Source organism: Ranitomeya variabilis, chromosome 1, assembly GCF_051348905.1.
Source record: "Ranitomeya variabilis isolate aRanVar5 chromosome 1, aRanVar5.hap1, whole genome shotgun sequence".
NCBI classification, from domain to species: domain Eukaryota; kingdom Metazoa; phylum Chordata; class Amphibia; order Anura; family Dendrobatidae; genus Ranitomeya; species Ranitomeya variabilis.
The window spans coordinates 775,252,488-775,263,890 of record NC_135232.1 but is presented as its reverse complement, the minus strand read 5'-3'; the positions used below and the strand labels follow the sequence as shown (position 1 = coordinate 775,263,890).

General features: G+C 38.7%; 1 protein-coding gene across 1 annotated transcript; it reads right to left on the bottom strand.

The window, feature by feature from the left end:
* Nucleotides 1-4,851: 4,851 nt before the first annotated feature.
* LOC143798814 (olfactory receptor 11A1-like) lies at nt 4,852-5,781 on the bottom strand. The gene has a single exon (XM_077281127.1). It carries the CDS (start codon nt 5,779-5,781, stop codon nt 4,852-4,854), a length of 930 nt encoding a protein of 309 aa, XP_077137242.1.
* Nucleotides 5,782-11,403: the final 5,622 nt, after the last annotated feature.

The window sequence follows — 11,403 nt, the reverse complement described above, 5'->3', positions numbered from 1 at the left end:
GTATCTTCTTCCACATACTAGCCATGTTCCCTGCATGACTTTCTGCAAACTGCAAACATGATTTCTTATGGCTTGCTTTAAAAAATAGCTTTCTTCTCCCGATTTGTGGAGTATAAGATCAATAGTTGTTCTGTGGACACATTCTCCCACCTGAGCTGTGGATCTCTTCCGCTTCTTCAGCATGACCATGGGCTGCTTCTCTAATTAGTGAGCTCCTTGCTTGGAGTGTCATTTTTGGTGAATAGACATGTCTTGGTAGGTTTACAGTTGTGGCATACTCCTTCCATTTTTGGATGATAGATTCAACAGTGCTGCACGAAATGTCCAGAGGTTGGGCTATTGTTTTATAACCTAAGCCTGCTTTACTCTTTTCAACAACTTTATTTCTTACCTGTCTGGTGTGTTCCTTGGTTTTCATGATGTTGTTTGATCCCTACTATTCTTAAACAAACTTTTGAGGCCTTCAGAGAACAGAAGTCGTTATACAGAGAATAAATTACACATAGGTGGACTCAATTTACTATTTATATGACTTCTAGAGGCAATAGGTGACTGAGGATCATATATAGGGGTATCAGACTACAGGGGACAAATGCACCTAGCGATTTTCAGATTCATATTTTTTAAATAATGAGAAAATTATGTATCATTTCCTTTTCATTTCACAAATTCTTGCTTCTTTATGTTGACATATCACATACAATCCCAATAAAATACATTTAACTTTGTGGGTTTAACATGAAAAAATGTGGAAAAGATCATGGAGTTTGAATTCTTGTTCAACGCACTGTAATTGAAGCACAACTGGTTATATAAATCCCTATTAATCTTCTGAAGGTATGTTACATGAATGCAAATCACAATGCTGCATAGTTAACATAGTTTATGCTGTATAATTTGCAGTAAATAATTTTTTGGGGAAAAAGCTCTCTGATTTAAATTTCAAAAGATGCTGAGACCATAATTTTTTTTGGATCACCGTGCATTATTGTATTTTATTATCCAAAGCCTTATAATTTTTTCCCTGGTCTAGTGATATGCTGGCTTGCTTATTGGGGGTAAGTTGAATATTTTGGGTACATATAATGTATTGGCAAACGTGAACATCGGAGGTTGTGGGTTGCACAATTTAACAATACCATTAGCTTTACTTCTTTTGTCCACAATTTACAGCAACTGTGGGTAGAAAGCCACAATGAGATGCCCCCAGTCCACAAGATGCCAGCCAAGGACCAGTAGTTCCAGTGCGTCTGTACCAGGCGATGCCAACTGTCTGACAATTTTGTTTAGCCTACAGCTTTTGTTTCTCCCAGCGGTATAGTCTGCAGTCACAGCCTATGCTCCTCCAGATGCCGGATTCCATGACTATAGTGCATGTATCCAGCTCCAGCTGGCAACAACAACCCAACTTCCTCGTCAGTGTCCTAAGTGCCCCATGCTGCATCTCATGATCGAGCCCAGCCCTTGGGAGACCTCTCCAAAGCTAACTGTGCATTGGTGGAGGTATTTTCCTGAGTTCCTGATGCAGAACCCCTCACCGGGGACTGCATTTGAGACTCCCTGTGGTGACGGCTCCATTGGGTCTACTATCCCCATTCACAAATTGGGACTAGTAACTGGGAGAACGATAGCTTAATTGAGGCCGCTGGGACACTAACAAGATTAATGGAATGATTGCTTCACCTAATTATGTATCTCCTGTCTGGTGTTATGAATATATAAGATCAGCCACATATGTCGGTTTTTGCCCCATGTCAAATAAAAATTCTGAATTCCTTTGTCACAGCATGTTACATAGTGACAGCGGCATCTATGAATAAATGGGATGCTGCTATTGCTACAGTTTATTTTAGTGGAGAGATCACTGTAAAAGAAAAATCATCAATGGTATATATAATTAAGATCTTAATTATATCAACACGTTTCGGCGCCCCACTTGTGCCTTTTTCAAGGTATAAAACCAAATGTGACATTGTTTTCTATGTTGAAAAAAGCTGCCAATCTGGTGTCGAAGCACGTTGGTGTAATAAAACCCTTAATTTAACCCATCGATGAATCTTCATTCCCCCAAGCGCAGCCCAGGTACTGTGATCTCTCCACTAAAGTGAATGGCTATCTGGAAGAATTTTCCCCCCAACCACAAGGCTACAGCAGAGGACTCTAAGGCTCCTGTAGGTGTTGGGTCCATACACAACCATTCCAAGTGACCACTAGTATCACTCTAACCTTCTCTTATTCAACTTGTGGTTGCCCTATTGTACATTTCCAACCCAACCCAACCACACCTAAGCTATCATTATAGTTATCTGTGATATTGGCCATTGAATCAAAGTAACAGCTGTATTTTAACATTTACCCCCACCTAATGGCTTGGTCTCAGAACCTGTGCCCTCATTGTCACAGCTCTGTATGTCTATGGATAGCAAAAACCCCTCATGAGCATATCTTATATACACAACATATGTCTCCAAAGATTTTTAAAAAACAGAGCATGTTAAGATTACATGAGATAACCAAAGGAAAAATCGATCACAAATAAATCACACCTTCAATCAAACAATATATTCCCCCAAAATGGAAGAAAAGAGCAAACTAACACATGAAGATAAAAGAATATTTTATTGATAGAATAAATAAGAAAACATTTTTAAAAGACGAGGAGAAGAGTCATGGAGTGTCACATGACCTGGAACACATGGGGTCTCCAAATAAAATATAGGTGGTAAGTATAAAACAAATATACAAGGAGGGGAGAACTGATGGCACTAAAGATAAATCTAGGTGGAAGATCACAATATACAGTGGGTACAGAAAGTATTCATACCCCTTTAAATTTTTTACTCTGTTTCATTGCAGCCATTTGGTAAATTCAAAAAAGTTCAATTTTTTCTCATTAATGTACACTCTGCACCCCATCTTGACTGAAAAACACAGACATGTTTAAATTTTTTGCAAATTTAATAAAAAAGAAAAACTGAAATATCACATGGTCATAAGTATTCAGCCCCTTTGCTCAGTATTGAGTAGAAGCACCCTTTTGAGCTAGTACAGCCATGAGTCTTCTTGGGAATGATGCAACAAATTTTTCACACCTGGATTTGGGGATCCTCTGCCATTCTTTCTTGCAGATCCTCTCCAGTTCTGTCAGGTTGGATGGTGAAAGTTGGTGGACAGCCATTTTCAGGTCTCTCCAGAGATGAGAATTCTGTTTAGGTCAGGGCTCTGGCTGGGCCAGTCAAGAATGGTCACAGAGTTGTTCTGAAGCCACTCCTTGGTTATTTTAGCTGTGTGCTTAGGGTCATTGTCTTGTTGGAAGGTGAACCTTCGGCCAAGTCTGAGGTCCAGAGCACTCTGGAAGAAGTTTTCATCCAGGATATCTCTGTACTTGACCGCATTCATGTTTTCATCAATGGCAACCAGTCATCCTGTCCCTGCAGCTGAAAAACACCCCCATAGCATGATGCTGCCACCACCATGTTTCACTGTTGGGATTGTACTGGGCATGTGATAAGCAGTGCTTGGTTTTCTCCACACATTCCACCTAGAATTATCACCAAAATGGTCTATCTTCATCTCATCAGACCAGAGAATCTTATTTCTCATAGTCTGGGAATCCTTCATTTGTTTTTTTTAGTAAACTCTATGCAGGCTGTCATATGTCTTGCACTGAGGAGAGGCTTCTGCCATAAAGGCCTGACTGGTGAAGGGCTGCACTGATATTTGACTTTGTGGAACTTTCTCCCATCTCCCTACTGTATCTCTGGAGCTCAGCCACAGTGATCTTTGTGTTCTTCTTTACCTCTCTCACCAAGGCTCTTCTCCCACGATTGCTCTGTTTGGCTGGATGGCCAGGTCTAGGAATACTTCTGGTGGTCCCAAACTTCTTCCATTTAAGGATTAGGGAGGCCACTGTGCACTCAGGAAGCTTGAGTACTGCAGAAATTCTGAGTGTCTGAGCAAAGGGTTTGAATACTTATGTCCATGTAATATTTAAGTTTTTCTTTTTTATTAAATTTGCAAACATTTTTTACATTTCTGTATTTTTTCAAGGAGTGCAGAGTGCACATTAATGTAAAAAAAAATGAACTTTTTTGAATTTGCCAAATGGCTGCAATGAAACAAAGAGTGAAAAATTTAAAGGGGTCTGAACACTTTCCGTAAACACTATATTTCTACCAAGATGGTATAGTACAGGAATGTAATTATAAGACAATTAGGAGATATATAATGGTAGCATCCATAGAAGGCTGCATAAAAAATGCTCAATATCACAAGGGGAAATCCTAAGCAGAGTAAAGGCACTGTAGCATTCCCATAACCAACCCATCAGATTCCAGATGTAATATTCAATGTAAGCAGACCCATCAGCAGGAAAAAGCAAAGTACCTGGAAATGAAGTGCAGCACACCCCAACGTGCGTTTCTCATGCCTAGATGTTAGTGGGGCATTGGGGATACCATTGGGATTTATATGCACCATAGACATCCGCATTGCTTTCTCAATTCTCAGAATTGTCTTATTATTCCATTCCTGTACTATACCATCTTGGTAGAAATATATTGTTATCTTCCACCTAGAGTTATCTTTAGTGCCATCAGTTTTCTTCTACTTGTACTCTATATTTGTTTTATACTTACCATCTATATTTAGTTTGGAGACCCCATGTATTCCTCGTCATGTGGCACTCCATGACTCTTCTCATATATATATATACATTTTAAATTGTTATATATTCTTTTAATAAAATGTACTTTTATCTTCATGTGTTAGTTTGTTCTTTACTTCCATTTTTGGGGGGAGGGGCATACTAAGATTACATGAGCATTACTTAGATAGTTTACTTTGAAAAATTTACGAGGAGCATCTTAAAATGTTATCAAGTGCCCTACCTATCTCTTGATTTTTAAGGGAATATATAATCGGATTCAGCAAAGGTGTAACAATGGTATACAAGAGAGAAAGGATTTTGTTAATGTTTAATGAGTGTTTCCTAGAGGGCACGCCATAGAGAATAAAAAGAGTCCCATAGTATAAAGAAACTACTGCAAGATGGGAGCTACATGTGGAGAAAGCCTTACGTCTTCCTTTCTCCGACTTAATCCTTAAGATTGTGTGAATAATAGTAGCATAGGACACGATAATGATTATAAATGGGAAGAAAGTAACAAGGAAAGAGAAGGCAAAGGCCATCATTTTCACTGTAGAAAAATCTGAACAGGCAAGTTCTAAAAAGGGTGCAAGATCACAAAAAAAATGATCAATAGTGTTTAGGTGACAGAAGTCGAGTTTGGATAAACAAGTTGCAACAGGAAATGTAGGAGTAAATCCAGTTGTCCAAGAGAAAATGATGAGATTTCGGCAGAGTCTAAAGGTCATAATAGAAGAATATCGCAAGGGGTCACAAATTGCCAGATATCGATCATAAGACATAACAGTGAGAAGTAAACATTCTGTTGCTGTTAGGGATCCAAATATGTAGAACTGAAGAATGCAACTCGACACTGTGATATTTCCATTTTCTGTCCATAAAATCTGTAGCATGTTTGGTACAATATTAGAAGTTATTAACAGGTCAGATAAAGAAAGGTTACACAGAAAGAAGTACATGGGTGTATGGAGGTGCCTTGCAATTGGCACTAAACATACAATAAAAAGATTCCCAATGACCATTAATATGTATATTAAAAGAAGATAAATAAATATTACTTTTCTGATTTCATGAAAATTGTTAAAGCCGGTGATTATAAATTGTGTGACTAGTGTTCGGTTGAAATAATTCATTTTGTCAATATCAGATACAATCTAGAATCTAATAACCAAACAATGAAATGTGACTTAACACTATGATTATTGTTACATTATTGACATAAATTCTTTCCTTAATACTATGCTGTACAGATTTATATCAGGATTTTTTTCCAGAACCAACACTGGTCAAATACTTTATGCAGCTAGTTACAGTATATATAGAAAATGTTATTGTGTATGGTTGATGGTTTTAACACCACTTACAGTATATACTCATTCTTTGGACACATTAGCATTTTTGGGATAATGATTACATACATTTATTGTATTTATTTAGGATTGCATTACTAAACATACTTCCTGTGTATTATTTTTGTGGTAGATGTCTAAGTATGCCATATTTCACTTGACGACTCTGCTGTGCCACGAAAGAGTGTGAAGCCTTTTTACTATTTACTAAATTTGGTAGAGTGTAAGAATGAGCTTGGCACCATATTTCACACTGCTGAAGCATCCAACGGCTAGCAAACATCATTTTGCATTGCTGCATGCGATTCCCATAATATTCTGCAGCTGTGACATCTTACGAATTATCATAACCTGCACAGTGGTGTTCAGTGCATGGGCCACCAGAGATCAGCAGTTCCCAGTGGAGCACAGTTTGTATGGCAGAGTCATTCTCCATCTCCAGAGTCGCTGGATAAGTCTCTCCTCTGTAGAGTATAATCTCTTATGGTCAACGGAGTCATCTCTCCTGTAGAGCGTTAGCTGTTATGGCCATTGGAGTTCTCTCTTTCTCATGTATAGTGTAAGCTCTTATGGACAGCAGGGTCCTCTCTCACCTGTAGAGTGTAAGCTCTTATGGTCAGCGGAATCCTCTCTCCTGCAGAGTGTAAGCTCTTATGGTCAGTAGGGTCCTCTCTCTCCTGCAGAGTGTAAGCTCTTATGGTCAGTAGGGTCCTCTCTCTCCTGCAGAGTGTAAGCTCTTATGGTCAGCGGAGTCCTCTCCTGCAGACTGTAAGCTCTTATGGTCAGCGGGGTCCTATCTTTTCTGAAAAGTGTAATCTCTTATGGTCAGCAGGGTCTTCTCTCACTTTCTCGCCTATAAATTGTAATCTCTTATGGTCAGCGGGGTCCTCTCTCTCCTGTAAGTGAAAGGTTTTATGGTCTACAGGGTCTTCCATCTCTCTTTTTTTTTCTCCGGCAGAGTGTGAGCTCTTATGGTCAGCGGGGTCCTTTTTCTCTTTATTTCACCTGTAGAGTTATAAGCTCTTATGGTCAGCAGGGTCTTCTCTCTCCTATACAGTGTAAGCTCTTATGGTCAGCAGGGACTTCTACAGTATTTCTTTTGCCTTTAAATTATAAGATCTTATGTTCAGTGGGGTTCTCTCTCTCCTGTAAGTGTAAGGATTTATGGTCTACAGGGTCTTCCATCTCTCTTTTTTTTTCTCCTGCAGAGTGTAAGCTCTTGTGGTCAGCGGGGTCCTCTCTCTTCTGAAAAGTGTAAGCTCTTATGGTCAGCATGGTCCTCTCTCTCTTTCTTGCCTATAAATTGTAATCTCTTAAGGTCAGCTGAATCCTCTCTTTCTCACCTGTAAAGTTTAAGCTCTTATGAACTGCAAGGTTCTCTTTCTCTTTCCTCTTCCCCATGTATATTCTGTGAGCAATTACAAGCTTTTCATTAAAATTGGTGCAAATTCGCTGCAAATCAATTTTTTTAGGAAAACCCGGTGAAATTGGTAAATTTATATTTCAAAAGATTAGACCTCTAGTCATCACTGCCGTCCAAATGTAAGCAGTGTACATAGCAAAACACAACAGCTCAGTCACACTTTTTCTTGAGGAGAATAGGAGCTGATCAGCAGTACCCAGCAGCAGTCATTAAACAGTGTAGGGAGCTGTGGTGTTTCACCGCATACACTGATTATGGACCAACAGAGATTATCAGAGTTTATTGGTGGAGGTACCCGTGTTGACCCTTACCAATCTTATATGAAAGATCTATCCTAAGAGTAAGTTGAGAGGTTGACAATTATTATCATATTGAACCCTTACATGTACGGTGCAGGGACAAGTGTGTTCTTGCAAATCCCCGTACATGTAAAACATTTTGATCATGCCAGCTCCCAAGCATAGCCAGTGAAATCATCAGCGCGCGTCATCGCCAATTATACAGTACATCATAGGTGACACCCTACAGTAAGACCCACAAATAGCGCCGATCCCAGATGTTTAACCCCTCTGATAGCACTGTCAATATCAACAGCAGCATCGATCTGCTTAGCAGAAGGCGGGGGGGGGGGGGCTCCCTATTTCTTCCAATCACCACAGCATAATTGCAGAGTAGACTAGAGATCAGACCACGGAAAGTTGATGTCCCATACTGGAACTAAGTAAAAAATAAAAGAAAAGTCAAATAAAGTTTGGAAAAATCTTAAATATAAAAAGGCAAAGTATAGAAAAAAATGCAAAATATTTTGCAAGTAAAAACAAAGTAAAGAAACAAAAGTACACATATTTGGTATCAACGCTTCCGGAATGAACCAATTTTTATAAATGTCATATTATATAAGCCATTTGATGAAGGGCTCTTTTCCATTTGCGAGAAACACGTCCGTGTCTCGCATGTGAAAACCAAGCTCTGGCGCCGGCACTTGGGAGCGGAGCGTGCGGCTCCATGTGTTGCTATGCAGCTGCACGTTCCGCTCTGGAGTGTTGGCGCTGCAGCTTAGTTTTCACATGCGAGACACGGATGTTTATCTCGCAAATGGAAAAGAGCCTGAATACTGTGAAAAGACTAATAAAAAACACACACAAAAATATAGCTTTTTTGTCATACTGACACACAAAACATAAAATAAAAAGTGATCAAATATTACATTAAAAAAACCTGAATAAAAATGCCATCTTGTCAAAAACATTTTAAAAAAGTTACAGCTATCAGAATATGATGATGGAAAATAAAATTATTGCTTTTTTAAAAAAATGATTTTAGTGTGCAAAGAACAAAACTATATAAATCTGTTATCACTGCAACCGTATTGACCCAAAGAATACAGTTTCCTGATCACTTTTACTGCACAGAGAATGGCAGGCAAAAACAAAATTATGAATTGCTGATTTGTGGTCGCTATGACACCCAAAAATTGAAAATAGCGAAAACTGTTCTGTATTACAGAATAGAATGAATAAAAACTTCAACTCGTCCTGCAGAAAACAAGCTTGTTCAGTGGGAAAGCAAAAAAGATCAAGCGATCAGAATTTGGCGGTGAAATAATAAATACTTTTTTTTGTAAATCAGTATTTTATCATGCAAATTATAAAACCCTGGCATTGTTTAATTATATTGACCGGACTAATAAAATTATCTTATAACTTTTACCACATGGTAAATATTGTAAAATGTTGTAAAAATAATTTAAAACCTGAATTGCTGTTTATTTGTTTACTCTGTTTCTCAAAAACTGGAATAAAAAGCAAATAAAAATGTTTATGTACCCCCAAATGGCACAAATATAAACTTTATTTTAACTAGTAAAAAAGAAGACCCTACTCAGATCCGCTGTCTGTCAGCAGAAACATAGAAGTTGTCCATGTTTCTAGTAGTGCAGAGGCGTTGGTAAAGTAATATGGCTCCCAAAAAAACAATCCAGTAAAATTCATGCTCAAAGAGCCAAATAGCCCCCTCTTCTGAGCCCTATAGTATACCCATATGACACTTAAAGTCAACATGTATGGCACTGCTGCAGGCAGAAGAACGTACTTAACGGGGCTCTCCAGGTCAAATCATTGATGATCAATCCACTGGATAGTTCTCCAATATGAGATTGGTGGGGATTCATCACCAGAACACCCACCTATCAGCAGAAAACGGCCCCGGCAGCAGCCGAATCTAAGCGATGTACGGGTGGTAGACAGCAGCCCCACACACTCATTTCTTAGTTTGCGAATTCTGAGCTTTTTCTTTTTCTCCCCTTGAAGTGAATGTACTGCAGTTCATTCATAAGAAATTTATGTGGTGGCTGTATATAGCCTGTCCATCGCTTAGAATCGGCTAGGTGCACACTGCGTCTGTGCACCTAGCATGCAGTACTGTATAGCCAATGAAAAATGAAACGGAAGACCCATTGAAGTGCACACCTTCTTCCCGCTCCCACTGACATAAATGTGGTTTTAGGGAACATTAGAAATAAAGAAAAACTTTTTATGGATATTGGTGAATGCCGCTAACTTTCTTTTTCCTTTGAACACACTATTATGCTTTTTCCCTACATGGGACTGGTTAGCTGAGCATCTTCATACATTTTGGGCTTTGGATGACAGACCAAATTCACACAGGAATTTCCAATTTCTATTGTATGACAGTGCTGAGTCAATTCTCCTCTTTGTGTCACATTAGCCTACAGCAGGGGTCCCCACCCTGTAGCTCGGGAGCCACATGTGGCTCGCGATCCCATGAATTGTGGCTCGCGGCTGTCTGCCAACTTCGTGCATTAGCTCCAGATTTAGTAAACTGGTATGACGGGCACATCTCAAAATGGTGAACTTTGTGAGTATTCCTGTAGAGAAGAGCAGACCTGGGTACACATCTACTGGTCTTGGGGGTTTAGAGATAATTTAAGTATGGTATGTTGGAGACAGGATGATACTACCGGTCAGAGGAGATGCTTGAAGATGGATATGACTGTTGGGAGTGTGTGATGGGAGAATGCTGAATGTGGTGGGGTGTGGCGGGAACCCCTGGATCTTGTATACTGCTTCGGAGTGATTTGTGTGGAAAAGCTTTGGTTATCATTATACCCTTAATGGGGGCTTTGGTTGCCACTACTGTGAGGGGAACAGTAGCTGAATGTGGCTCTCAAGGTCAGAAAGGTTGGGGACCACTGGCCTACAGTATATGTCTGGAAACTTTTCCAGATGTATACTGTAATGGCACCATGGCCAACCATTCACCAGGCTGCATTTACTTATGTAACTGTATAGAAGAGCTCAGCAGATTGTACTTTCCTATTCAGGTGCACATTGCAAAGAAATGTACTTTATACCATGTGGTATACTTTATTTTACAGTGAGTCCCTATGTTGGATGGATGCTTTGAGATCCATCCTAAATGCTCATACCCATTTGCGAGAAAAAAAAGGTCTGATTTCCTGACCAAAAAAAGGACAAGTGCTATGCGAGTGTCATGCGAGTGTCATGCGAGTACAATGTCATTTGTAAACGCAACATCGGAATGACATCCGTATGCAATCAGTGTACAATGCGATTTTAACATGAGCTTTTACATACAGCAGTTCTCTGTATGTAAAAGCTCATGTTAAAATCGCATTGTAATACACAACTGTGCACATCCTTTTAAAACCAAATTTTCTCCAAAACATACATATATACATATATATATATATATATATATCTATATATATATATATATATCTATATATATAAATATATATATATATCTATATATATATATATATATATATATATATATATATATATATATTATGTATTAGATAGATAGTTAGATTAAAAGCCGGCAAATTATCTTCTGCGTACAGTTTTGAATAGAATAGGTATTAATAGAATAGATATATACACATAGAATAGGTGTATATACTGTATATATATATATATATATATATATATATATATATA

Coding starts and splice junctions, on each gene's coding strand:
- LOC143798814 (XM_077281127.1), bottom strand. CDS start 5,781: ATGAATTATTTCAACCGAACACTAGTCACACAATTTATAATCACCGGC.